Below are 27903 nucleotides of genomic sequence, written 5' to 3' on the forward strand. Positions count from 1 at the left end.
TCTTTATCTTCTGATTTCATGTTTAAACAATAGAGTTCAGAAAATCGATGTGAATGGCTGAGATCACCTACGACTGCACTTAGTATGGGGGTACTGCAAGGGTGTATTCTTAGACCGATCCTCTTCCTTATTTACATTGGCTTTTTTATGGGAGAGGAGGGCAAACGAGCTTACGGGTCATCTAATGCTAAGTGATCACCACCGCCCTCATCATCTTACAAAACAGAGGAAACACAGGACCGATGCGGGCCTTCAAGAAAGGTGTACGCGCTTTTTTGATGGAACCCATGTCGTATCCTCCCGGAAACACCACACAAAGAAGCTCATTCCAGGTTGTACAGGAAGAAAGTTCCTTGAAAACCGCACGGTGGAAGAACGTCACACATCCTGATGGTGGTGTTGATATTCTAATTTGTGGGGTTTCGTGCGAACGTGGAATTCGGCGGCAGGAATGAGGCGAAACAGTTCTTCGGAACACTCCCCGTGATACTCGTAAATGCGGGAAGGGACACACAATGAAACAACGTCTTTACGCAACGCCAGATGACCGAGCGGTGACACGACAAATGGTATTTTTTGTGGAAAAATTCTAGGACTTAAGATGGACAAGCTCCATTTTACCCCGCGACCCTCAAGAAAAGTCTACCTAACCTTGTTGAAAATACACAGGGTAGCATTATTTCAGGATGACACTTTAAAAGAGACCAAGTTATGTATGATGATGTACATAATGTTCTATCTGTTGGTTTAGCACAAATAACATATTGTTAATATAGTAATAAAACTAAATATATAACATTTACCATGCCAAATATGAAGATGAGAATATTTGTTACACAGAGAACTGTTAAAACTGGTGGAATCTGCTATATATCTTGGCATTACTCTTGATACTACTACAAAATAACCTTGTCAAGTCTGGAGATTAATTGTGCAACTGTAGCATAAAAAGTGCCAATACCAAGATCATTATTTTGGGGAAATTTGTGTAGGAGTGTGTCAGTATTACTATTATTATTTAAAGTATTAAGTAAAATAAAAACACCAAAAGCATTATTTACAGATTTTAATCAGTAAATTCAAAAGGTTCATACACTATTTAAATAAAACAAGTTACATTATTTTAGAAAATTATAAGCAGCTTTATATTGCTTTGCTTATCTACATAAAAACAGATTTTTTGAATGAACTCTTTAATTTTTCTTATGGGTCTAGGTATGTTTTGAAATAAGCATTGCTGTTCATAAATGCACATATCACCTGCAGTAATTAATGTTTGGTTTATCCACTGATTATAATAATATCACAAATAGGTACCTACTTCATGTAATATATAATTATAGGTAATTATATTATATAACCTTTTAAATAGAATAGGCAACAAAGTTCAATTAAAGCTATTAACAAAGTAAAATGTATTAGCTGTACTGCATTTATTTTACTTTCACATCACTCCCGAACTAGACTTTGCTTGCATAATAAAAAAATCCACACTTTTCAAATCCAATTTTTGACATAATGTGGACAACTGAAAGATTTATCTACTAGCCACTTGGAACAGTATTTGAAAATGGAACTCTCAAAGAGTGGTGAATGTGTTCCAATAGGTCATATTTCAAGTCCCTCGGATAGACTGTAACAACTGCTTTATATTATAATGGTTTCAAAAAATACTAGTGTGTAAATAGTGAAGGAATACACTTTGTTAAATAATAAATAGGTATATCATAAACATAATATGTAGCATTATAAATGAGAATCAAGAAAACTACAGTATGACCTAAGTACTATCCATTCTGTTTACCCAATAAGTGATTTGTGTGAATATATTTTGACATACTAATATAATAATGTGTATGTTTAGGTGCAAAAACGGAGAATAATAATAGCTCATTATAATATTCAGTAGACAAGCTTAATTATGAAATAATGACAATACAAAGAAATACTATAAAACAATTAATTCTAATTAGAAATAATAAGTATTAAACATAATATCAAGAGTATCACTTCTTGATTATCATCTCTTTGGCAGTCGGATAGTATAAAACTTAAAAATAAATAAATTATAATAATATCACAATAAGAACTTGGAATATAAGAAAATCATATTAGTCTACTTAAATTATTTTGGAATTATTAATTTATTACATTATATTCGTTCATGTTACATTAAATACCTAAAAATATAAGTATGTTGAAATACAGTTAGATTGAGAATTAACTTAAAATATACATGAAGACACTCAAGTTATAATATTGCCATCCCTTTGAGCATGATGTTTTAAATAAACGGCGAACATTTGCCTCGCTTGATTTAATACCCTGTTAACATTATGTTTTCTCACCATTTTATCAAAATGCATCGCTAGTTCATTATAGTCCATTCGGTTTCGCATTATATAATCTCTGTGTTGCAATAATACTGTAAGACATAAATACATTAGAAATGGGTTACCACCACCAAAAACATGTGGTGGTGGTAAATTACTAATACTTTTAGTAGTATTATCCCCTGGAAGTACAGGAGCCGTTTTTGGCATAGGTTGTTTGAATACCTCATACTTTCTCTGAAAATTGTTTATTGTAGATGCTACACTATTTAAATTTGACTGCCTTACATTTAAAATTGATTCACAATTTTTTTTCGCGTTTTCTAATTCTTGTGACATATTGGAGAAAAACTTATGGGATTTACTACTGCCTTCCTGATTGATATTTGAATTTGTTAATGTAGCGTTGTCAATAGGATCTTCGTCAGAACAATCTAATTCAGCTGATTGTACCTTAGAGTTTTCGTGTTGCTGTTGTGTGTCTTGTGGCTCCAATGAATTATTTTTTCTTAATAATCTAATAGGAGTTATAGATTTCTTACCAGAGTGTTCTTCAAAAATTTCTCCCGTATCTCCATCAAAATCTAGTTCAGCTTGTTCATCAGGAGTTTGCGGACAGCTTGTTGTTGTTCTAGTTGTTGGGGTATTACGATGAAGAGGATTTTCCCAGAGATAAATGTCTTCTGCACTTCTAGCATTCAATTTTACAGTATCCAAATGTGGAGACTTTTTTAATGTAGCAATAGATTCTGTTGTTTCTACTTGCATTTCTAAATTATCAGTATTGTTTTCTGGTATTTCTAGGGAACACTTGGCTGGCTTTTCTTCTGTGCTCGTAGATTCTGATGGCGAATCACATATCATACTGCACCTATTCATGTATGATGGACCAAACACTTGTCTATCTAAGTGTTCCAGCTCAAGTCTTAGCTCTCTAGTCATAGATGTTGTCATCGGATAATATTCTTGTGAATCATCTGGACTACTATTATCATTCTTATCAGAATTTATTTTAGACAGTTTTGAGTTTTTTATTCGAACTTTGGAATCAATGTCAGCATGAGATGTTTTTGTTAAAATGATTTCAGGACAAACTTGGGAATATTTACTTTGTGAAGAGTTTGTTTCTGTTGAAGGCTCTCCTTTATTTTCAGTTTTACCAACTAAATTCAAAAACTCGTTTAAATTTTTAATCATTTTTACCTTAGGCTTACAATTTGTTTCTCCATTACAAGTATCAAGTTTGTCTAAAGATGAAAAGAATCTAGTATTATGTACAGATATTTTGTCTCTTAATAATCTAATTTGACTTCCTAATGGTGTATCTTTTACATCACCCTGACCGTTGAGTAAATTACTAGTACTAGACCAACCACCTGGGGTTTCCTGATTCCTTGGTAATTTTGTGTCTTCAGGAACACTTTTCATACAATTTTTGTTAATTTTTTTTTCGTTATCAGTAAACTCACTTACAATTTTAACATCTTTACTATCGCGTTGTTGAAGTGCAGCATCATCAAAACTCTGAAATTTATTTGCATGTCTTAGGGACTTACTTCTGTCAGTCTTTAGGCAAAGGCTTTCATCTAAGCTCTGATTGGAGTGTTTTATTTTGACTAGTTTTGATGTCTTCGTATTTGCTAAACTGAAACTAGAACTTTGTCTACGCATGGCACACACTTTTGTATAAGCATTTTCTCTTGGCGTTTTAATCAAAGGACTCAAAGGTGCAGGATCAATGGTAGATTGAAATGAAGGATCAAACTCTATTTCTTTTAAAGATAGCTCAGAATCTGGAAACTTTTGTGGAAGAGATGCCCACAGGACTTCTAACATTCGTAAGGCATCTTCGAATGCAAACTCCCTTTTCATTTCTAACAGCAACCATCTATAGCAGAAAAGAAGATCATCAGCTTGCTGTAACTTGAGGTAATTGTAAAAATCTGGATCATAAACTTGAAGAGACTCCGTCAAGTGTGAAAATTTTTGTGTCATTGCCACTCCGTCAAGTAAGAAATTGGGAAATAAACGAGTCATTAGTGCACAAAGGCAAATATATGCATGGGCCTCATCACCCATAGTAACAAGAAGTGGAGATGCTAAGTCTGACATTCCTTGGCAGTAACTGACAGTTGGATGATACAGAGCATATCTGAAAACATAAAAACTTTATTCGTAACATCAATTAATAATTAATGACAATGCACATTTATAAATAACAATTTAAAAAAAAATATTCTTTATTATTTACAGTATGTTAAAAAATCCTGTACTTTTTAATTTGTTATGTTTTTAAAGTGATAACCCTCACTTCTGGGATTAATTACACAAATAACATTTGAAAACAACATTTTATGAACGATGCGGGACTCGAACTCTTCCAACTGAGCCAACCGTTCGAGCTACGTATCGTTGATAAAATCTTGTATGCTTTGTTGAACTCTCAGGTTGTGGCTTCATCTACAAGATTTTTTTAAATGAAAATCTGGATCTACTTTTTGCAGTTGATAACCTGCTCAACCCCAATATTTGCATATTAGGAAATTCACTTGAGATGTCGCTCTTGCAAATCAAAACAATTTGTTATGTTAATGTAACCCTCACTTCTGGGATTAATTACACAAACAAATTTTATGAACAATGCAGGACGGGATGAAGATTTTATCAACGATACGTCACTCGAACGGTTGGCTCAGTTAGAAGAGCACTCGCACGGAACGCGAGATGTCGCTGGTTTGAGTCCCGCATCGTTCATAAAGTTTTGTTCCTGTACTTTATCTTAAGGCACATATTGGTGTCAAGTTGTGAGAACATATATTGATTCCCAGGATATAAGCACATGAAGAAAAAAGTGAAAACAAGAGTAATAATGTAAACAATTATAAAAGTTTGGACACCTCTGCCTGCGGCCATTTCCTTTACTTTGTGCCCCGCCCACACACCTATTTCATTCATGTACCTGAGGAGGGCTTGCGGGCGGCGAAAGTCATTAGTTGCTTTATTCTGACACATATTATTCTGTTGAGGTTTTTATTTAAATGATTTGTTATTAAGTACTTACGTTGTTAAAATGTTGAACAGAGAAGCAATATTTTGGTTATCATCACTACCTGCATAGAAATTATGATGTCTATCAGTTCTCAGAACATCTTTTCTAACCATACTAGTAACATAGGCTAGATCTGCATTCACCTAGAGCAAAAAACATGATTTATTAATCTAAATATATATGTAGTGTAATCAATAGCTGATGTCCATGTGGACACTATAAACAGCAAAAATACTGTCTGCATCAAATGTGAAAATATGTACCCAAGTGGCTAACCCATTGCCACTCCTGCCACTGCCCTTCAGCCAAATGTGTTTATGGATACACTCAACTCACCAACAACCTGCACAACACCCGATGAATAAATGTCTCAGGCTGTTGACAGTCAAAAGAAGGGATTCCTGAACTATCAGCCAAACTGACATGTTGACTTATCTGCCTAAACAGACATGACATTCAAATCATGATGGGCATCCTACCAGGTCACATATCACTAAACAAGCACCTTTTCACAACCGGAATAGCAGACTGTCCTAAGTGCCTGACCCAGGACGAAACAGCCACTCATGTGAATGTGCAGAGGTGGCCAACCAATAGGCAATAACATTAGTGAATACAAGGTCACTGCAAGAAGTCTGCGAACACCAGGAGAGTTCTTACCTTCTGGAAGGAGCTGGGCTGATTGGAATTACTGGCCAATACTGCATGTAAAATGGTCCCATGGTTTAATTGCAAAAACAGGAGACCCTCTATCAATACCAATAGACTATATTTTATCCCAACCTCTTTTTAATATTCATGCAAAATTTGAATTATTTCTATTTAGTAGTTTTTGCGTTTTCCTAGACATACAAACAGACACAAACTCTATAGTCCTTTTTTGGATTTGGTATTGTTTGTAGATCACACAGCATGTATTCTTTAAATAATATTCAATGTACAATTTTTAAGTTGATACAATTTTATTATAATATCTACCTCTAAATTTGCTATACTTGTGCTATTTAATTAAATTTAAAGTAATTGAGAACAGACCACTCCTCCACAAAATATATTTCAATCACTTGACATTTCAAAATGTGTATCATTTGGAACTCGGAATCTCATTCAACTTGCTGAACTATTTTGAGCATAAATGAAGAATCTTGAACAAAATTTATGGGGAGGTAAAAGTTAGAGGCAGGAATTAGATTAAACTGCTCTTTCAAAACACTACATGTGGAAAATGCTGTAACAGGCACAGAATGAAGCAACAACATCAAGTAATCTGAGCATTCACAGATCACTGACTCCTCAACAATTTAAGCAACTCTGTTTTGCACACATTCCAATAATTCAAGTTAATACAGGGGTGCATCAGACCAGAGCTGTGAGCAATATTCCATACGTGGCCGGACTTACACTTGGTAGAATTTGGGCCATTTTGAAGTTTCTTTGAGGCCAATTAGCTTTGCCTTTCAGGTGACTATTGAATTGGCAACCCAGTACCAATAGATTTTTTAGTGATTAATGAGAAAAATTGAGTCTTATGGGGGTTATACAAGGTTTATTTTACCCCATTCTGCAACCTTCAAAAGAACTTCATAGAAGACATGAGTTTTTCTGGCAATGGTTGATGATTTCCAAAGAGACCATGGCCCATATATAAGACATCTAAAATACTATCATGTGCATAGAAATGTGTGTTACCATTTTATATATTAGGGTTTAGAGACTTACTTTTCCATTCTTAACACATTCTTTCCATTTCTCTCTCAAAGAATAATACTCATTTGCTTTTTTCTTTATATAATCCATTCTTTCTTTGCCTGTCATACCCTCAGGGTAAACATTTAGGATGTGCTTCCAAACTACTTTCCTGAAATAAGATTAATTTTCAAGCTATAAGAAAAGAAAATCATAGTGTAGTTTGAATTGTGAAGACATTACATTTTAATTAAATGTAAAAATTAGGATTACCGTAAGCTAGGTTCAATACCCCCACAGTATATAACTTCTCTTAATTGTGTTGCATTATGGATTTGTCCTACAGCATCCAAAAATGATCGAAATTCAATATCATTTAGTGGGGGTCTGGGAGCTGCATTAGGATCATCATAGAGATTCAAAGCTCGAGACACCATGTTAAAAGTCTTTTCCACCTGTAAATAATTTTATATATTTATTGTACAATTTATGTTCAGCATGGAAAAGCACAAATAAAATTTGAAAACAGATTTTATGAACAATGCGAGTCTTAAGCCCACAACCTCTCGCGTTCCGTGTGAGTGCTGTTCCAACTGACCTTACCGTTCAAGTGACATATCATAATAAAATCTAGTATGCTTTGTTCAACTCTCAGGTTGTGGCTTCGCCTACAGGTTCTAGTTTATAGTTGATAACCTGCTCAATCCCAATATTTGCATATTAGGAAATTGACTTGAGATGTCTCTCTTGCAAATCTAAACAATTTGTTATGCTTTTAGTGATAGCATTCAATTCTGATGATGATGATCAATGATGCAGGAATCATGTAAAAATGATCGTGTATGGAAAAGCAGCTTAAATTGTGAAAAGCTTAACAATCACTATCTTTTTATCATTATTTGTAATATTTCACCTGGTTCATTATCATTCCCTGTAATCCAGTCTGGGTGTCTTGTCTTTCAGATTGTAAAACATGCTGTGTTGATGATTGTTCTTTGCTGCTATCAGTATCCACTTGTATTGCCGGAATAGCAGGGGGCTCCCAATCCTCGGAGGCCTCTGCAAATGGCTTCATATCTACCTTCAACTGAACACATGGCTCTGTTTTTAGTGTCAGAGCTGTATTGTGTGATCTATAAAATGTAAAAATATTGAATATGAAAGTATTACTTAAATAAAAGTGAATACCAAAAAAACGGATTTACTTTAGAAAGGCTGCATCTAACTCCCAATCAGACAGTAATGGAAGATATGTTTCCTGGCCATAATCATCAACTGCTCTGTAGGACAGGGTGAAATCAGATTTAATATCAAACGCTTTCACAAGAATACTTTGCAACACCTCTAATGATGTTATTTGAGGATCAACTGAAAATTTTCGCCATTCTGGTTGAAGTTTACCCTCACATTTCTGAAAAAAATGTTAAATGTATATTTAAAAATAATAGTACTGATGGTTTGATGGCCATGGGGATTTCCAAATCAATACAAATATGAAAGAAAAGACCAAAACCCACCTTGACTTTTACTCTAACAGCTTCTTTGCTATAGCCATACATTTTGTCTAACCATTAGAATTTACAATCACTTATTCTTTTTTTTCATTATCTTTACTTTTTCACATTTTAATAATTGCCAAATTAACGACGGTTTAATTCATTTCATAAACTGGTGTAGAAAAGATGCAATTCAGATTAAAACCTTAGATAGGAAAAAGAAGCAAGAATCTTGAGAAATGAGTGAGATTCAATATTATTTAGTCATCAATAGCTACCTAACTATTTACAGTTTACATTATTAGGTACATTTTTATTTTTTATAGATTTATGTACATTCAAACTTGAAAGAACCAATACATTTCTCTTTGCATTTCACAATTTCTTTTTTTTTTACAAATTTCTATGGATCAGTCAACCGAGAAGATCTTCTACTTTAGTTGCCACTTAGGAAAATTTATTATTTATCGAAAAGGCTATTATCACTGACAGACTGAGGCTCACAGTTTGTTAAATGTATAACAACTGCTGAAGATTCTTTAGTAAAATGAGGAATATATTTATTTATATTTGAATCAATACATATCAATCAAACATAAACAAAATCATACAATTTAACAAACACACATATTTCTACAAAATCTTTATATTCAATCAGCCAACTACAATTGTAACTATAAAATTATTTATAAATCAAGAAATTACACATCATAAAATTATATTTTGAATCAATAGTTGAACTAATTTACCTAATTAAAATTACAATGTGCGGTGTCCTGCTCTTACAACATAGCTGTCTCACTACATTACGACGCGCACAGATGTGCTGATCGCCCGATCAATGGCGTCATTCAATCATTAAAATTTAAAACTGATTTACAGAAGAATGCGGGGCGAAGACTCTAAACAGTCACAATTATTATAATTTTTTTGTATGTTGCGAGCAATTGAATTTCTAGCGCGCTTTCATTGTGTAAGGTCATGTTAAGCGAAGCATACTACAGATTCACGTAAGTATGCTTTGGTTTTCGAGAGAACGAGATAATGTTTGTAAGTACTCCGCTGAGATGACTGTAGGTGATCTACAGGATTGCATGACTCGATGTAAAGCATTCTAAAAGAAATCTAAGAATTAATAGTATGGTATTGTAAATTATAATATATATATGTATATATATGTAGCTGTACCTACAACCAATAATATCAATTAATACAAATGTCTAATATCTAACTTGTAACGTACCATTATTTTAGTTATCGTAGCATTATAGATCGTAGAAATATTAATCGTGCATAATAACTGTAATAAGCGTATGCCGAAAGATCCGTTCTGGAAAGAACATTTTATTTTATGTAACGTAATATTAGCTCAGAACCATTTCATAATGCTGTACATAAACTCATAGAATCATACAGATCACCAGTAGTCTGCTCATCGTAGTACAAGCATCGTACGTTCTCTCGACGACCGCAGATATACTCACGTGATCAGTCATATGCTCCGCGTTACACAACCGCACAGCAAGGCCGAGCGTACTCGACTGACGCGTCGGGACTCGGGGGTTGATCGCTATTCATACAATTTTAATCAATGAGCGACAGATTAGGTGTTGAATGCTCATTGACATCGTATGATCGAGATTACACAAACCGCGTTCGCCGGCCGGCTTACTGCGATGGCATTAGTTTTAGAGCGAGATAGAACACATAATATTATTCTCAATTCTTAGTGAATGAAACGTTTTACTATTGGTTAAAATGTAAGCTTTAGTATTGGTGTGTATTTTCTGAACTTGTAAATATTTTTTAAGTAACAATTGTAATTGGGTAACTAGTTGGATTTTGTATATATATCATGTAACTTTCAAATAAATCATATCTTCCACATATTCCTCACAGTCAAGCAGTTGTTTTATTTAATCGCCAAACGCTCAGTCTCTAAATATAGGTCACACTACAAGTTTTGCGTAACTTAAAAAAACATGTTATAACCAACATATTATGTTTATCACACATGATTTTAAAAATAGATTTTTTACCTTTACATTTTAAACACATTTTCATGTGATCGAACCATTTTTTAAAACAAGAGGACCACAGATCTGTAGGCATATTTTCTACGTGCTGAAAGAACGCTATCACTGCCTCATCAGAATTGGTAAAAGTGAAACCTCTCATCATATTTTGGTTTTGGGGAAAATACAAAAATCACAGAGTGCTCGGTGGGGGCTATGTGCAGGATGGGTGACGAGTTATACTTTTTCGGAAGCTAAAAATGACTTAGCTTTGTTTGCCGTGAGTGAAGAAGCGTTGTCATAATGTTGGAGAACGCGGCTTTTTGGTCGTCTTTCTCGAACTTTTTTTAACACCCTGGGTAACAAATGGCAGAATACCATTTGCATTTACACTCTTTTGATCTTCAAGTGGAATTGTGCAGATGGGACCCGTAGCTGAGAAAAAAACGCGATCATTTTTTTACCAACGTTTCTCGCCTGCCTCACTTTTGTGGGCCTGTTTTCATTTTCAAACACCCATTCACAAGATTGCTGTTTTTTTTGGCTTCAAAACAATAAATCCACGTCTCGTCTCCTGTATAAGTAATCCACAATAAAGGTTTTCTTCAATTAGCTGTTTAACAGTAGACACATCATTTTCGTTGACGGCATTTGAAGGCTATTCTTCTCGAAATTCGTCAAAGAAACCCGAACTCTCTCAAATTCAACAAACCATCGCATCACGGTGCTCAAGCAAGGTGCTTCTCTCCCAACACCATTTTGAAGACGAGCATTTCTTCTCTTTCTCTGCAAGGCGGCACAGTCTTGCAGAACTTTTAAAATCATAAAAAGTCATCGCTATAAAATATTTTTCGACTTAATTCAATTCAAAAGTGCCACTCAGGAGGTGCCTTGAAGTATATTTGGATGGTGTGAAATTCTTGTATTAAAGGCTTTCATTGTGTCCGTTATTTCTTGCTTAACTGTTTTCATGTTAAGGTTTAATTATATATGATGTGTGAAATTTGATACTAAAATAATTTTAACAAAGTTTGAGAGCATTTCGTGATTTTTTTTTATTTAAACCTCAGTAAAAAACCTAAGCCAATTACTTCAAAAAAATGCGAAGTTCATAAAGTTTACAAAGTGATATAACACATAATTTTATTTCACATAAATATGAAGTGATTGCTAATAAGATGGAAAAATATTAAATTCGACTGAAGAAATGTAATAATAACAGGTGCTCAAATTGTCTGCCACCGACTCGAATATAAGCTCGACATCTTCTAACAAATGCTCTATTAAGAAGTCATACGTAGTTCCGTTCAGTTATTTTTGAAGCAGCTTCCTGAACACATCGTGACAACCATTATTATTATAAATAATTGCGATCATATAATATGTATTACAATGAATACGATTCGATCATAGATTGGATATGTGTGAAGGGAGTCATCCCCTTAATATAAATGTATGCCCATAATTCTTAGTAATAATAAAGATTTTAGGTAAAAATAAAATAATACAGACATTCTTGACCAAAGTATCAAAACAAAATGGTCATACTAATCAATCACGATATTGTTTGCCAATATAATATTTATCCTTGCCTTGACAAGTTGACGTACCACGTCTCTTTGGTACCAGCATCATTCTAGCGAAACTCTCGAAAAAAAAGCGATTGACGCGTATATATGAAACGTGCAGTCATTGACAGATGACGATTGACGGCTATAATCTCGTAAAAAAAGGAGATAGTCGAAATCCACTAAGTTCTAAGCAACTGTTCGCTTTCAAACTTAGCCGGATTATACTTCGTCGCCTCTTGCCATACTGTAATTACTATTAGAAGTCCAAGTCAAGTTATTACCTATTATTTAAAACGTATAGCAACTAGCAATAATTGTACCGTTTCATCAAAAACTAAATTTCAATCTTTACGGTCGTCCCAATTACGAAGAATTTACAATTTACATCCTCTTTGACTAGCATTAGAGAATAGAGATGCCATGTCAAAAGTCTGTAAATAGTTCATAGCCAGATTTATCATACCTACTAAGTTAAACTGACTTTATATCTGACTCTGAGTTCTAACTAATAATCATCTTGAATAAGATTCTTGTTCATATGAACGCGTTGTAAATAAATTTTAAGAATAGGAAGTATATTGTAAAAATTAAGATGAGTACCACAAATAACATGCCACATGTTGATCGTGAATTGGACTTGTCAAATACAGGAAGAGGTGTTTGGCTTGTGAAGGTGCCAAAGTATATAGCAACTAAATGGGATAAGGCTCCTGGTGACATTGAAGTAGGAAAATTGAAAATTTCCCGAATGCCTGGTCAAAAAGCTCAAGTTCAGTTGTCTTTATCAGAAGCTCTTCTGTGTCTAAATGAACCTGGTGAACAAAGTATACCCAAAGAACATAGATTGGACGTATCTAATGTAACAAGACAATCTTTGGGTGTCTTTTCACATGTAGTGCGTAAGTATTACTTGTTTTTCAACAGTTGTTAATAAATATAATATATAAACTGAATTTTATAAATATTATTTACAGCTGCAGTAACAGATTCTGTTATTCCTGAGTCAGAGAAACTTTATATGGAAGGAAGGATTGTTCAAAAACTAGAATGTAGGCCTTATGAAGATCCTTTATACTATAAACTTAAGTCTGAATCTATTAGAAAAGCATCTATGCCACAACGACAAGTGCAGCAGTTGGAGAGAATTGTTCAAAACTTCAAGCCAGTCTCAGATCATAAACACAATGTGAGTGTCTTATTTATACTTATACAGTAGAGACTATTATCTGGACCTCAGTTTTACGGATTAGTGATTATCTGGTTGGCTAACCACAAGTTTAAACCATGTGGATAGGTATAGCAGCAGTGGAAATAACAAAATGTTTTATTTAAGTGACAACCTAATATTTATGTAACCTGTATGTACCTTCTATTTCAACAACTTAATTTTTTTAATGTGTAATACCATATTTAGATCACTTATTTTGGTTGATAATTTAATTCAATTTAAAATAATAAGTACAAAAATCACTTATCTTCAATTATTCGACTGAATCATAACAACTTCTTCTTCTTCTTCACATGCATCTCCGACTAGCAAAGGTTGGCAGTCAGCTTTGTAATATTAACTTTTTGTGCTTCGCAAGGCGAAATAGTTCTGCCGCACTTGTGATTCCTGTCCACTCTCAGATGTTGCACAGCCAAGACTTTTTTCTATGTTCCAGCCTTTCCCATCATGATGAGTTGCAGGAGTTTGTACTTCTTATGCCCAAACATGTGCCCTAAATATGGGACTTTCCTCATCTTCATGGATTGCATGAGTTTTTGATTGACAGGGTGCAGAACTTCCACGTTAGTGTTTTTGGATTCCAACTATGGGCCAACATATATCTATATGCCCACATTTCAAAAGCTTCTATACATTTCCTGAGTTCTTCTTTAATAGTCCACGCCTCACATCCGTATAGAAGTATTTATTTATTTATTTTATTTTGTTGGAAAAACACAAACAGAAATACAAATACATGTGTAGACAATAACTTATAAGAATTATAATACATGTATTCTAAACCGTGTGTTCCGCTGATTTTTAACAATATTGCGTTATTTACGCTTAATACTACTAATGCTTAAAAATTAAGATTAAAAATAATATTTATAAGTAATAGTAATAGTGACATATATACATATAAAATATTTAAAAAATAAAATAAAAATAATATAATCAAAGATATATAATAATATAAACCTATACATATTATAGTAATACACAAAAATATATATTATACCTACTATCTTATATATTATACACATTTACCTATATATATATATACACATTTTAGGAGCCTGTATTCTATGTATAGTTCATATTTAAATTTTGTATTTGTCTTCTTGCTTCTTTCTTAATATACTTATAACCTGGGATTTACATGTGGAGTGATTGTCATGAAAAATATCTAAATTAGTGAAGTATTCATTATATCTATAACACATTCTACGGAGGGGTGATTGTATTCCAGCATTTGTACACGATGGTGGTATATATAAGAGTCTTTTAGTCGTGTCACATGCGCGCTTTGTTGCAAAGATGGTTGCAAAATAATTTTTCATTTTACTAAAGTTGCTTCGAGCCACTTCAATTCTGGTCTTGATTTCTTGGTCACTATTCACAATCTCATTTAACCAAGTACCTAAATATTTGCATTTGCGCACTCTTTCTAGTTTTTATCAGATGATTTGTAATTCATATTAATTTTTCGTAATTAATTCGTCGGTCATGCTAAACTCTATCAAAAGCTTTTTCGTAATTGAAGAAGCAAAGAAAAACATCCTGCTGCATATCTAAACATTTTTGCATCAAAACCTGTAATGCTAATAGAGCATCCGTTGTGCCGACTCCTGATTTAAAGCTGAACTGGTTGTCTGCCAGTTGTTTGTCACATTTAGTTCTTATGTGTTCGTGAATGATATTTAGAAATAATTGTAACTCATACGGCTAATTCTTCGAAACTCCTAACAACAAATAGTCCTTATAATCGAGTCTCTATGGTACTAATGTCAAACATTCCCTACCCTTGTCTTTGGATGGGGGATAAAATGTAATTATATGTGGTGTGTGATCACAATTTAGGCCTTAGGGATGTTACAACAGTACAGTAACAGTAGTTATAAACTGGAAACACCATACAGCTTTCTTGTGCGGTGTTTCCATGTTACCTTCAAAAGAAGTGTGTACACTTTTTTTAAGTGCTGGCAATGCTCCTGTGCTCCTGTCTTCTGGTATTGCAAGAGAATGTGATAAAAATCAAATCAAATCATAATAACTTTATTCGTGTAGGTCACGGAAATGACACCTATGAATGTCAAAAAAATATTTTCTTATTGAATCTACCGCTACTACGTAAAGGGTTGAGCTAATGAGAAGAAGTAGCAAGAAACTCATTGCCACTCTTTTATATCAAGATTTACATTTCCATCGACTTACAAATCATTTAAATTACAATATAATATGTAAAATGATGCGACAAGTGACCCTTTTGGCACACACATTAGCCCTCTCTTCCATAAAAAAATATAAGTGAAACATTATAGCTCTTTGATAGATATTCGATTGTAAATGATTAAAATAAACTCTTTGTAAAAATTTATTTTTTTCAGATTGAATATCAAGAGAAGAAAAAGGCTGAAGGCAAGAAAGCTCGTGATGATAAAGAAGCAGTGCTTAATGTACTTTTCGCTGCATTTGAAAAGCATCAGTATTATAATATTAAGGACTTGCAAAAGGTAAAAAAATATTATTGTATAATATGTGGTAACTATAACAACATTTATACATAGCATGATTTGGTGCCATTGATGTACTATTACAACAAGGCTCACATTCGCCTATTAAAATGTTGTCATGGAGTGGTATTGAGTATACAGAACCCTCTTGACACGATTTCTCGCATAGTACGCCATTTTATGGCAGTCCCACAGTCATGACATGTTTTCACGCTTAATACGATTCGTCATCCCGTTTAATTCGCCTAATACGCCAACAGAAGAATTTTATTTTATTTAGGACAACAAACAATCATACATGCAATGTTACTTATAACTAGAGACCGGATTATATGCAAATGCATATTGCATATTTAGTACCTTTTCAGCAGTAGTTGCATATTTTACAAAAAAATAATTACTATGCATATTCACGCTCGATCGTTCGATGCTTTTCATAGTACGCCCAAACATTGCACTCAAAAATTCTGCCCAGTAACCAGACGTAGAACGCTCCTTTTCCGCTTACAAAAATTTATTAAGTGATCATAGACACAATTTGTCTACAGAACATATTTTAGAACAGTACTTAGTAGTACATATTTTTAAAGGTAAATCTTAAATTTCATTGTTACCTAAGTAGGTATATCTTGTAATAGTTTCTTTCACAAATACGATTGTCAGTACAAGCCTTTATAAAATAAAATAAAACAATATTTTGTCCCTTTTTATGGATTTTCGTGCATATTTTAGTTATTTTATTTGCATATTTGCATGTATATTTTGGGCATTTTTTGTAGCATATAATCCAGTCTCTACTTATAACTAATTGTTCAAATAATTAAGTATTTGTACAATCAACACCGTTATCCACAACTTACTAATGATAGTAGGGTCATGAACAGTCTTATATAATATTTATAAACTAAGTACTTAACTACTACTTATAAACTAAGCTTCTAACTTCCTTATTCCTTATTGAGAATGTGTCATGTAAGACGCCTGGCAGCTTCTCTGGATCATCAATTGCTGATGCATCAAAATCTTTCTGTCAAACCGTAATAAGTGATTATTTTAAATAATGTAATTAAAATAACGCTATGTATGCAATTTAATTTATGAAGGTATAATATAATACCTACATATATTAGAACATAATATTATATAGTACATTTTATTTTCCAATCCCACAAAATACGCTTTCTCGCTTAAGACGCGTTGTTGGTTGTGACCCTGTGAAATCGTCTTCAGCTGGTTTTAAATTAATACCTTATTTCGTGGCCGTAATGTTAAGGCCGTAAGTCTATTTATTGTATACACTCATAAGAAGCTCATTGATATGATATCTCTTCTTTTTCTTCTACGGCTGTATTTTGTTTTGGCAATTGATATGTAATTATTTATGAAAATGATTGAAATAGTAAAGTTATTAACATAGTTTTCTTAATTTAAAAGGGGCACTTACATGAAATACGACACCCCATACTTTCAAGTTTGGATATGCTGTTATTTGGACAGTTTTTCACTGAACACTTTGTCATTGCGTGGCGTTGTGTATTCAAAGCGCGGTGGAAACACAACTGAACGAAAACTCTGCCAAATAGACGCGTAGTTAGAGTTTTGCTTCAGACAATATGTGAGCGCGATTATAAGTCTAGATGTTTATTGTACGTCAATGTAGGTAGAGCTAAAACTTGCATCAGAAACTTAAGATCCCCACTTAAAATTTTTAAAGTAACCATGACTGCTACAGATAAGTTCTGGGTGATATTGTGTTACTACTTTTGTGGAACTTTAAAGTGCTGACTATTATTATTATTGTAAATCAGTGAAGTATGGCAGTAATGGCCGATATTATAATTCATGTTGAACTCAAAGTTGTTCCCTCACAGCAAAATTTGAGTGTGATTTTAGTTGTTCATTGTACGTCAATGTTCAGTGTTGAAAAAGACAGGGTAATTTATCACTTGGCTATATAAGGGGTGTTTTTTTGCAAGTTTATTTTTAACGTTTATATTATGAAGAAAACTAGTAATCACCATATCAGCCGGAAGATGCCCAGTGCTGGACAAAGGCCTCCCCAAAAGATCTCTACAACTCGTGCACTGCCCTCATCGAACCTATTCCGGTGATCTTGACCAGATCAACGACGGTCCATCTTGTGGGGGGCCTACCAACACGGCGTCTTCCGGTACGTGGTCGCCATTCGAGGGCTTTTCTGCTCCAACGGCCATCTGTCTATCGAACTATGTGCCCTGCCCATTGCCACTTCAGTTTCGCAAGCAATTGGGCTATGTCGGTGATTTGATTCTCCTATGGATCTCCTCATTTCTGATTCGATCTTGCAGGGAGACTCCAAGCATAGCCCTCTCCATTGGTCTCTGAGCGACCCTGAGCATCCTTATAAGGCATAATTAGTAATTAATAACACTTATTTATTTTTCAGATAACAAAACAACCAATAGTATACTTAAAGGAAATTTTGAAGGAAGTATGTAATTATAACTTAAAGAATCCACATAAGAACATGTGGGAATTGAAACCAGAGTACAGACATTACAAACAAGACATTCCTGTTGAGACCAAAGAAGACAAGCAGAGTTCTGACAGTGATTAGTTTGACTAAAAATATTTAGTACCATATACATGTTACTATATGAAAAGATGTCACATTATGTAATGTGAACCTTACTTAGTCTGTGATACTCTTTGTTTATTAAAATGATGAAATTTTTTGATGTTTTAATAATTCATTTCATGTTGGGGAGAATAGTATCCACCAGCATAGCTAAACTCTCTAAGAAAAAGTGATTCACTCAATTGTATGAAATGGTATCATTGATAGTTTGACAGATGACAGCTATAATATTGTAAAAACGGAGATAGCCATAATATACTACGTTTTAAGCAACTGTTGGCTTTCAAACTTAGCCGGATTATACTTCGTCAGCATAATTATTTTTTGATACTTTTAACTGTCACATCTTACTGCACATTTTATACTAAACTAGACTTAATTTTTTACTTAGGCAGACCCCCCCCCCTTATTATGTCTTCATCCTCTTTGGTATCCAGTATACAGCCAAATGTTTCTACCATGGAGCAGAGTGCGTATTATAAAGCAATTTTAACTTTATCTTTTTTTATTCTTTTATTTTATCTTTTACGAATAAGATTTCACTAATGATTATATACTTACATGATTTAATTAAAAAATAAGTAGATTTGTGCCTACCTTAAATACAAAAATAAAAATCAATTTACAGTTATTTTGGAAGTTTATTTCTTTGCTTTATTAAAAATATCTGTAAATAAACAACATTAATTAAAAAAATCACAATAAGAAGATAGGTAGGAATAAAAAATACAATAAATACCTGAGTATAGAGTAGGTAGATACAAAATTCAGTCGAAAAAGCATAATAGTTAATAATTGAGGTTTGTTTTGAGCGATATCGTTGACAATCTTTCAAAATGGCTTTACTAAATAAAAATTAATAATAGCTAAGGCCGGCCATACACATATGTCACCTTCAAAAAACCGTTTAAAACTAAACTCTTCCTTCAAGAAGGCATAAGGCGGTGATAAGCAATTAACAGCCTAGTTTGGCTTCCTGTTCAAAAATCTATCAACATAGACATATCCGATGACGTTCTATACACATATTATCATTCACAGTCTGATATCGGAACGGTAAAAGTGTGCTTAAAGACAATGTAAGCACAATTTTGTCCTTAGTCGTGAGCCAAATGTCACTGTCCGAATCAAACCTGAACTGAAAAATTGTTCTACATTGCTGCTTATTAAACCAAGAATATTTTAAACATAATAATAATAATAATTTCATTAATAGAGAACGGCAATACTTCAAGCCGGTCCAAATTCTAGCGTTGTACAAAGCGCAGGTCCGGCCACACATGGAGTATTGCTGTCATATCTGGTCTGGCGTACCCCAGTACCAGCTCGATCCATTTGACCGCGTGCAACGCAGAGCAGCTCGAATTGTCGGGAACCTAGTGCTCTGTGAACGGCTGGATCACTTGGCGTTGCGTAGAGACGTCGCTTCATTGTGTGTCTTCTACCGCATGTGTTCCGTGTGTTCCGAAGAGCTGTTTAACCTGATTCCTGCCGCCGAATTCCACCTTCGCACGACACGCCACAAGTTAGGATATCATCCCCACCATCTGGATGTGTGGCGGTCCTCCACCGATCGGTTTACAAGGAGCTTTCTTCCACGTACTACTAAGCTGTGGAATGAACTTCCTTGTGCGGTGTTTCCGGGACGATACGACATGGGTACACCACCTTCCTTAAAGGCCCGCAACGCTCTTGTGATTCCTCTGGTGTTGCAAGAGAATGTGGGCGGCGGTGATCACTTAACAACAGGTGACCCGTACGCTCGTTTGTCCTCCTATTCCATAAAAAAAAATACAACGAGTAAATGCGGCAATGTAGAACGTCATTGTCGTTGACTTATTTATTCAACCAAGTCGTCGAAAACATCGTAGTTCATGCACTTCAAGTTCCCGGCAAGACCGCAGGATAGCCCAGCTCCAATAACTGGGAGCAGCGTGATTGCAATCGCAATTTTCCCGACCGTCATAATATTTTTTTCAATGTACTCGCTGATTATTTCGTAGCAGCCCTGAAATGTTACGAAAACAAAACTAAGCAGGGATAAGTAACAAGGACATTGCGATGTAATCGAAACAGTTTGTATTTTGCTTTCAAAGATTTTAAAGCAACAGTGAAAGAAGAGTAAGTAAATGCGGGTAGTTTGACAAAACTCCTTGGTAAACTCACAAAATGTGCGACTATTTAATATTTATTTGTGTTAATAACTCAAAAGAATGGACCCAAAAATGCAGCGGGTCCTGTTTTTTATATGGAACAGGAGAACAAACCAAAGTACGGGTCACCTGGTGTTAAGTAATCACCGCCGCCCACATTATTTTGCAACACCAGAGGAATCACAGGAGCGTTGCCGGCCTTTAAGGAAGGTGTACGCACTTTTTTTGAGGGTACCCATGTAATATCGTCCTGTAAACTCCGCACAAGGAAGCGCATTCCACAGCTTTGTAGTACGTGGAAGAAAGCTTAAAATATAAAATATTCTTAAATATAAATTGATTGATCATATACTTAATATTTATGAATACTTAGATACGACAATGATAATCCCGTATTTAATTCATGAATTGCCCATGCCTCCATCGCGGTATCTTTAAAATTACATTTAGGTATGTTATAGTACACACATATTTGTTTTTACAAATCTTTTGAATCACGAAACAGATGGTACGAATGGAGCCACAACCCGAGAGTTGAACTAAAATACCAATATTTACGGATCATGCGGACGGTTGGCGCAGTTAGTAAGAGCGCTGGGAAGTATACTGAGAGGCGCGGGTTCGAATCCCGCAGTCCATAAATGGTACAAGAGATTAATAAATGTGTGGCCCTTTGTATTTGTATATTAATATGTAAAAATTTATTGAAGTAGGCGTTACTTTGCGGAAATCCATAATAATACAAATTTTCGCCTCTACACGAGGCATCCTCAGGACGTGTTGTCTCGCCAAATTCTGGCACGAGACATAGAGTCTCTAGGAGTCTCGAAAGGCGAAACACGTGTCGAATTGTTAAAAAACAAATATTGGCGGAATTAACACTAAAGAGCGCAAAAAAAGAATGCTGGGAGAGTTTCTTGCGCCGCTTCTTCTCTCTCAGAGCGCCATTTGTTTCCGAAGCGGTAGTAGTATCTAGTAGTTATTAGAAATGACATCAAAAATAATTCTAAAGGAATCAATTTTGAGAAAATAAATGCCTTTTAAAGAAAACTTAAATCATTTGTATATTAATATGTGTGTCCCTTTTATTTCACGGGCTCAGCGAGAAAGTAGATGATACTTGATATTTAGTAGAGAAAGCGTCTCGCCTTCATTGGGACAAATGCCTGAACATATTTAATATATCGATACATCCGTTCCAAATAGTAACAGTTCAGAATAAGATTTTAAAAGAAAACAACTCGAGTTTACTGTTTGAAACGTAAATATTCTAGATTTTGGAAGAAAAAAGTAATGGTGGGTATTTTTTATGACAATAAGGGACGAGATGAGCAGGACGTTCTGGTGGTAAGTGATACGCCCTGCCCATTTCAATGTAGTACCGCTCAAGATTCTTGAATATCGCAAATATTATGATCCGCAGCGCAATTGCGCTCGTCTCCTTGAGACATAAGATATTAGGTCTCGTTTGCCCAGTAATTTCACTAGCTCCGGCACCCTTCAGACCGAAACACAGTAATGTTTACACATTACTGCTTCACGGCAGAAATAGGCGCTGTTGTTTTACCCATAATCTAGCCGCCATCCTGTGCAAAGGAGCCTCCCACTGGTTATCGTTTATAGAATAATTTCTGATACTTATCTGAAATTTACTGAATTTAAGATCCACTTGAAACAGAGGTATCGATATAAACTTCAGAAATGCCTAAAGATGACAATATAAATACCTTCTTACCGTCCGGAAGAATAAAAAGAGAAATTCAAATAAGAAATTACCACTTGGTACACGTCGTTGTAGTTAGCCGTGACACAGTGACTCTGCTCCACGCAGCAGGACGTAGGGATCACTCGATGGGGGGACAGCCGTGACCAGTCCGTGTAGTTCGAAACGCCGCAGCAATGCAACTGTTACACAAGTATCATAACATCTTCACACCATGTGACTCTTGCGAATATTTTGCTCTAAATCAGCGACCACACCGAAAGAATCTAATAAAAATTCAGCATGCCCGTAATCCTAATGTAACAATTTAAAAAATTGTTTTATTATGGCAACAAACTACTGTGTACATATAGATAGTATAAATTTTCGTAGTCTGTAATTTTTAAATATTCATCTATTTTGAACCCTTAAAATTGTGGTTGATTCATTCAATTTGATGAAAGATTCCATACATAAAGAATAATGTTGGGCATAAAATGTAGCCTTGAAGAACACCTGTGCCAGTGACAAGGCTGGCGTGTTTTTTCTTGTCAGTCATCAGCGGATGGCCAGTTATATTTAATAAAGGTTACCGGCAACAACGCATTCTCACTTTTCAATGTACGTCTTAGCTGTAAGAAACTCATTGGTATTGGTACCTATATCAAACTTCACTCTCGAAATCAAAAAGAATTGTAGTTTATATGGACGCAAATCTCCACCTACCAGCAATAGTTCGCAATTATTGATATTTATGTTTAAGTTTATCATTAAAGTGAATCTATTATTATAGAAATGTCTGAAATTTATGGATTAAATACAAATAGCTATTTGTAAGCATAAAACCGTTTATTCTATTCTATTCTTCCTACTGTGACTTATGTGGAAGGTATACCAAAAGCCAATGTCACGTTAATGTAGACCAAGTTTTGGGTATTTGTATTCTAATTTTAATATCATTATTCTTTATTAAACTTTATTATTTTATGCAATAAATTTAGAATATTGATAGCAGCGCCATCTTACTTACCTATTAATGTTTATTCAAATTAAATTAACAAACCTTGTATAATATTAATCATTTGAAGTTATTTAAATTCACTTAAACAATTATTATAAATATTCAGCTGTATTTAGGAATTATCTTACAGTACCAGTACCTTTTTTAATTACTGGGCAAATGAGACTTAACACTTATGTCTCAAGGTGACGAGCGTAATTGTAGTGCCGCTCAGAATTGTTGGGTTTTTCAAAAATTCTGAGCGGCACTGCATTGTAATGGGCATGGCGTATCAATTACCATCAGTTGAACGTCCTGTTCGTCTCGTCCCTTATTTTCATAAATAATACCTAATTTTATTTGTTTGTCTTAAAAGAAGTTGTATCTACTAATCTGTTTTATCTATTGGAAGCTATAAAAGCGGTTGTTTTATGATAAGACTGTAATCCCAGCGGATACTCCATAGGGAGTGCCGCTTGCGCCTTTGTCTCCAAGGGAAGATCGCCTTCGATGAAAGCTTAGAGGAAACTTGCCCACAGCCAACCTCAGGTGGCGTTTAGTGGATAGGCACGTAGGTTTTACGTGAGCCCCACATAACTTAAGTGGTTGAAATACACCAAAAAGAGTTTATACCATATTAGTGTACCTAATTGGAATAGAAGTTAATACTTACTGTGGATTGTACGAATCCAATGTTTGTTCTGTTTCTATCATAATACATAACGGACTGCGTAAGGCCGTCGTGAAGACCTTTCGTGAAGGATTGATTGAAGCAGACCACAGAAGCGAAGATGCCACAGTTGACCAGAAACATGCAAACCAAAAACCCACCGTACTGAAACATATTAAGAGTTAATGTAACTTGACAACCGCTTGTTAATTTATTGTAATTACCGCGATTTAAGAATGGAACAGACCGCCATGTTAGTGACGTCAGACACATCGAAATTCACCAATGAAAAGTACAGCTAGCATACTAATGACTGCTCACGTCATACAGCCGTTTATACCTAGAACAAGCTTCATCCAAGTTACAACGTTAATTTTCAATTTTAGCCACCGACATAGAAATCTGTTTATGTTTTTTTAAACTTGAAATCAACTACGTCATGAGGTATCTTTATTCATTATTTAACTAATGCAATTTTTAACATTAAAATGATGACAAAACCCTGCAAAACTGTTCTGAATGTCTGACTGCAGGAACTCCTTAAATATTGACATTTACATATTTATTTAAACTTAAATTTAAGTGCAGATTATGCGTTTACTGTTTAAGTGCAGATTATTCGTCTTTTAAAAGGTTTAGGTTTTATTTTATTTTAATTAATTAATATGTTAATACAAGATTAACAATATTTAAGTACTATGGCTAAGGAAGGGTGTTTAAATTTTTTTTTAACATACTTTTAAACCTAGATTTATTTGGCTCGGTGCGGATGTCCATAGGCATACTATTGAGTAAATGCGGAAAGCTCTTTTTTAAGATTCTATCCCCATAATAATTTGTAACTCTAGTTTTGACGTCTAGCTAAAACGTTTTGACGACTAGGCTATTGGGAGTCTAGTTGTAAACTGTACACCAATGTTTTTGACGACCTTTTAATAGACTTTGGTTTTTTAATGTATGTTAATGTGTAACTATAGATTCAATAAACTCATTTAAGAATCGCGTTAACTGTGTCGAGGTTCACTATTAACTGCAATAATAACTGAACAGACTATTACTTAGGTGTTTGGTTAAGAAAGAAAGAAAAACATTTATTTCACAAACCACTCACAGGATACACTTAATATAAAAATATAAAAGTACAAAACAAACCAAAAAAGAACTTATTTAAATAGTAATAGATTTAATATTGGAGAGTTCCTGTGCAGTGCAGGAAATGGGTCACCGACTCAGGATTATCTGTGACACCGCCGTGGCTATGACACAGCACCGATTTTCAGCGATTTTAATGAAAACGACTCACATCAAGGAACTAAACTTATATTGACACGGTATTATCCTAGTTACATTACATAGCTGCACCAAGCTAAAATACCGTCTTGCCAACCCGACGGGCATAATACTAGAACTTAAATCTAGTGTTGCCAGGCGAAAATATAGTGGCCGCCACAACTGTATCTTATTAATATAACCGTCAGACACTCTCACCAAAATAAGATAATAAAATAATTATGTAGGGTAGATCTTACGATAAATAAAAGCACTGGCTGCCCTTTGATGATGCAAGAGAAAGCCACTGAGCTGATGATGACGATGAAAGCAGCCATTCCAATGATGACGTATGGACCGGTGCCGGAAAAATCTGGAGATAGCTCCATGTACTTGTACAATTCCAACTCAGCCCATAGTCCCAATCCAAGGAATATTAATCCAATGAGCTACAAATTAAATTAAATGTAATATTGGTTATGTCAAATAATTCCACTTTCTAAAACCAAACCTCTAAGAGCTATTTATTTAGGAGTATTGAAAATTGAAACTTTTTTCCCATTCGAAATTTTTGTTCGGTCTCGAGTTTATTCAGTCTGATGTTAAAGAGGAATGGTAAGAATTTTCGTAAGAAGAAATTTTTACTTAATAAATTCCGACATAGAAACGAAACACCTTTTCCAAATGTGAAAAATATGGAGAGCGGATTTACATACAGTTTACAAATCTTGCAAAAGTTTCCAGAGGAAATCAATCGGCGGCAAAAAAAGCTATTGGCGATTCAAATTGGGAATAATTTAATTTTAAAAACAAATAATGACAAAGTAAACAAGATAATTGTAGAAGGTGCAAAATACCGTGAACTTTAACGAGGATTTAATAAAGTTAACTAAAATACTATTAATAGTATGTTTAGTTTAATTTTCAGTTCGATTAGATTTTAGAAAACATTTTATAATTCAAATAAGGGTACGACTTTTTCAATGCTACAGCAAGTATACGCAGCTATGTTTATAAATAGTTTATTAATGTTAAACTTACCCAAAATACAATATTAAACACAAATAACAAAGATTTTAAGCAAACTTCGACAGTGTTTATTTGATTATTATCCATTTTGTAATGTTATTTTAATTTCTTCAATTTCTTTGTGTTAGGCATAATGTTATTTTGAACACAAAATATTTATTGTCAACAACACAACGAATATATGAACGGGATGTTTTCAATTTGCCCGGATTGCAGGTTTTGCTCATGCGCGAAATAATTGATATTTCATGCCTGATGGCTGTATTTTTTTATCAACGACTAGCTGACCCGACAGACGTTGTTCTGTATATAATAAATAAAATAATGTTTTTATACGAATTTGTCAATAATATATCATAACATCAAAAATTACTTCGTAAAATATGCACCCTGCTGTCGTAATGAAATTGTTTCACAGCAGAACTGTCAAACCGTGAGTCAATAAATAAAATTCTCTCATAAAAATTATGTATGGACACATCTAAGGAAAAACAAATTTGTTGTTTTTATTTAATTTAGCAGCATTTTCATATTTAATCAACTTTTGAACCTTATCTGGACTTCTGGACCACAAATAATTCAAGACCAAAATTAGCCAAATTGGTCCAGCCGTTCTCGAGTTTTAGCGAGACTAACTAACAGCAATTCATTTTTATATATATAGATCCATCACCAAAATCCCAATATCTGTCTTTAACAACAATTATTGAAAACTCCGAGGTTGAAAAAAATATTACCTTTAATAATATATATCTAATAATAATTAAAACTATTTATATGTAGGTACTGAAATCTTCGAGTGCATGTCCGATTCGCGCTTCACTGTGTTTTGGTTGGTAAAAATATTAAATAATAAGTTTAATTTATTATATTTATTATTCAAACAAAACAAATCTTATAACTATATTTATAATACTACGACTACATAAAATTAAAACTATCATTACGTGGAAGCGTACCAAGAATACTGGCAGCATTACCGCGTTGGAGAGCAAGGCTGATCCGTTGACCGAAATAGCTGCCAGCGCTTGGGTTTCCAGTAGCCTTATTGAGGCGCGAAGATAGTATTTTGAACATTCTCCGCGCCTCTGGGCCCCACGGGCCAAGTGTCTCGACACCAAACGGCACAAAGATGTATGACTCACTGAGGCCAACATATTTACGACGCTTGCTGTCTTCGGCAGTCGAAGCAGCAGCCCCAGTACCAACTGACGTAACTTGGACATGAGAAGGAGCCAGAGTGTCGACGCAAGTAGCGTCCCACACCAGCGCCCTTCCCCGTGCCCAAACCACCAGCGTCATTAAAAAGCTTAATTGTACAATATTACTTTGTATTTTTTCGATGAAAAGAATAGCCCGCTGAGTTTGTTGCGCCCATCTTCTCAGGTCTGAGGCATTCGTTCTGGAATGGGTGGTAGTTTTTGACTTTCAATAAGTGATGTCACATCCTATTTTGAATAAAAATATTTGAATATTTTTAATATATATTTTACACACAAAAAAAGTATTTTACAATTTACTTAAATTTAAGTACAAATATAAACCCATTCGGATTTTACCGTGTACTACACTCGTCGCATGTTATAAATA

General features: G+C 34.3%; 3 protein-coding genes across 4 annotated transcripts; 1 reads left to right on the top strand and 2 right to left on the bottom strand.

Annotated features, from left to right (window-relative positions):
• Nucleotides 1-1051: 1051 nt before the first annotated feature.
• On the bottom strand, nt 1052-8906 carry LOC126969288 (TBC1 domain family member 25). Of its 2 annotated transcripts, XM_050814672.1 has the most exons (8): nt 8586-8906; nt 8274-8479; nt 7982-8201; nt 7342-7523; nt 7102-7240; nt 5395-5525; nt 2876-4485; nt 1052-2425 (listed from the first exon to the last, which is right to left on the bottom strand). In XM_050814672.1, exons 1-8 carry the CDS (start codon nt 8625-8627, stop codon nt 2247-2249), a joined length of 2709 nt encoding a protein of 902 aa, XP_050670629.1. In that variant the 5' UTR covers nt 8628-8906; the 3' UTR covers nt 1052-2246. The 2 variants fall into 2 exon arrangements, with proteins under 2 accessions (XP_050670629.1, XP_050670627.1); XM_050814670.1 differs by having other exon boundaries at nt 1052-4485.
• A 3465-nt stretch (nt 8907-12371) lies between these two features.
• LOC126969195 (general transcription factor IIF subunit 2) lies at nt 12372-18585 on the top strand. Its single transcript, XM_050814512.1, has 4 exons — nt 12372-13049; nt 13125-13336; nt 15748-15873; nt 18299-18585. Exons 1-4 carry the CDS (start codon nt 12743-12745, stop codon nt 18467-18469), a joined length of 816 nt encoding a protein of 271 aa, XP_050670469.1. The 5' UTR covers nt 12372-12742; the 3' UTR covers nt 18470-18585.
• Nucleotides 18586-19194: 609 nt separating this feature from the next.
• On the bottom strand, nt 19195-26508 carry LOC126969196 (tetraspanin-7-like). Its single transcript, XM_050814513.1, has 5 exons — nt 26326-26508; nt 25545-25733; nt 24019-24180; nt 22420-22548; nt 19195-20498 (listed from the first exon to the last, which is right to left on the bottom strand). The coding sequence occupies exons 1-5, from the start codon at nt 26398-26400 to the stop codon at nt 20331-20333; spliced, it is 723 nt and encodes a 240-aa protein (XP_050670470.1). The 5' UTR covers nt 26401-26508; the 3' UTR covers nt 19195-20330.
• Between the last annotated feature and the right edge of the window lie 1395 nt (nt 26509-27903).

Source organism: Leptidea sinapis, chromosome 17 (genome assembly GCF_905404315.1).
Source record: "Leptidea sinapis chromosome 17, ilLepSina1.1, whole genome shotgun sequence".
NCBI classification, from domain to species: Eukaryota; Metazoa; Arthropoda; class Insecta; order Lepidoptera; family Pieridae; genus Leptidea; species Leptidea sinapis.

Excerpts from the sequence above, each read along its gene's own strand:
- LOC126969288 (XM_050814670.1), bottom strand. The coding sequence starts at position 8,627 with ATGTATGGCTATAGCAAAGAAGCTGTTAGAGTAAAAGTCAAG. Across the intron at positions 8,480-8,585 it reads CTGTTAGAGTAAAAGTCAAG|AAATGTGAGGGTAAACTTCA; the intron begins GTGGGTTTTGGT and ends CATTTTTTTCAG. Across the intron at positions 8,202-8,273 it reads TTAGATGCAGCCTTTCTAAA|ATCACACAATACAGCTCTGA; the intron begins GTAAATCCGTTT and ends TACATTTTATAG.
- LOC126969196 (XM_050814513.1), bottom strand. The coding sequence starts at position 26,400 with ATGGATAATAATCAAATAAACACTGTCGAAGTTTGCTTAAAATCTTTG. Across the intron at positions 24,181-25,544 it reads AGCCAGTGCTTTTATTTATC|TACGGTGGGTTTTTGGTTTG; the intron begins GTAAGATCTACC and ends AATATGTTTCAG. Across the intron at positions 20,499-22,419 it reads ACAACGACGTGTACCAAGTG|GGCTGCTACGAAATAATCAG; the intron begins GTAATTTCTTAT and ends GTAACATTTCAG.
- LOC126969195 (XM_050814512.1), top strand. The coding sequence starts at position 12,743 with ATGAGTACCACAAATAACATGCCACATGTTGATCGTGAATTGGACTTG. Across the intron at positions 13,050-13,124 it reads TGTCTTTTCACATGTAGTGC|CTGCAGTAACAGATTCTGTT; the intron begins GTAAGTATTACT and ends TATTATTTACAG. Across the intron at positions 13,337-15,747 it reads TCTCAGATCATAAACACAAT|ATTGAATATCAAGAGAAGAA; the intron begins GTGAGTGTCTTA and ends TATTTTTTTCAG.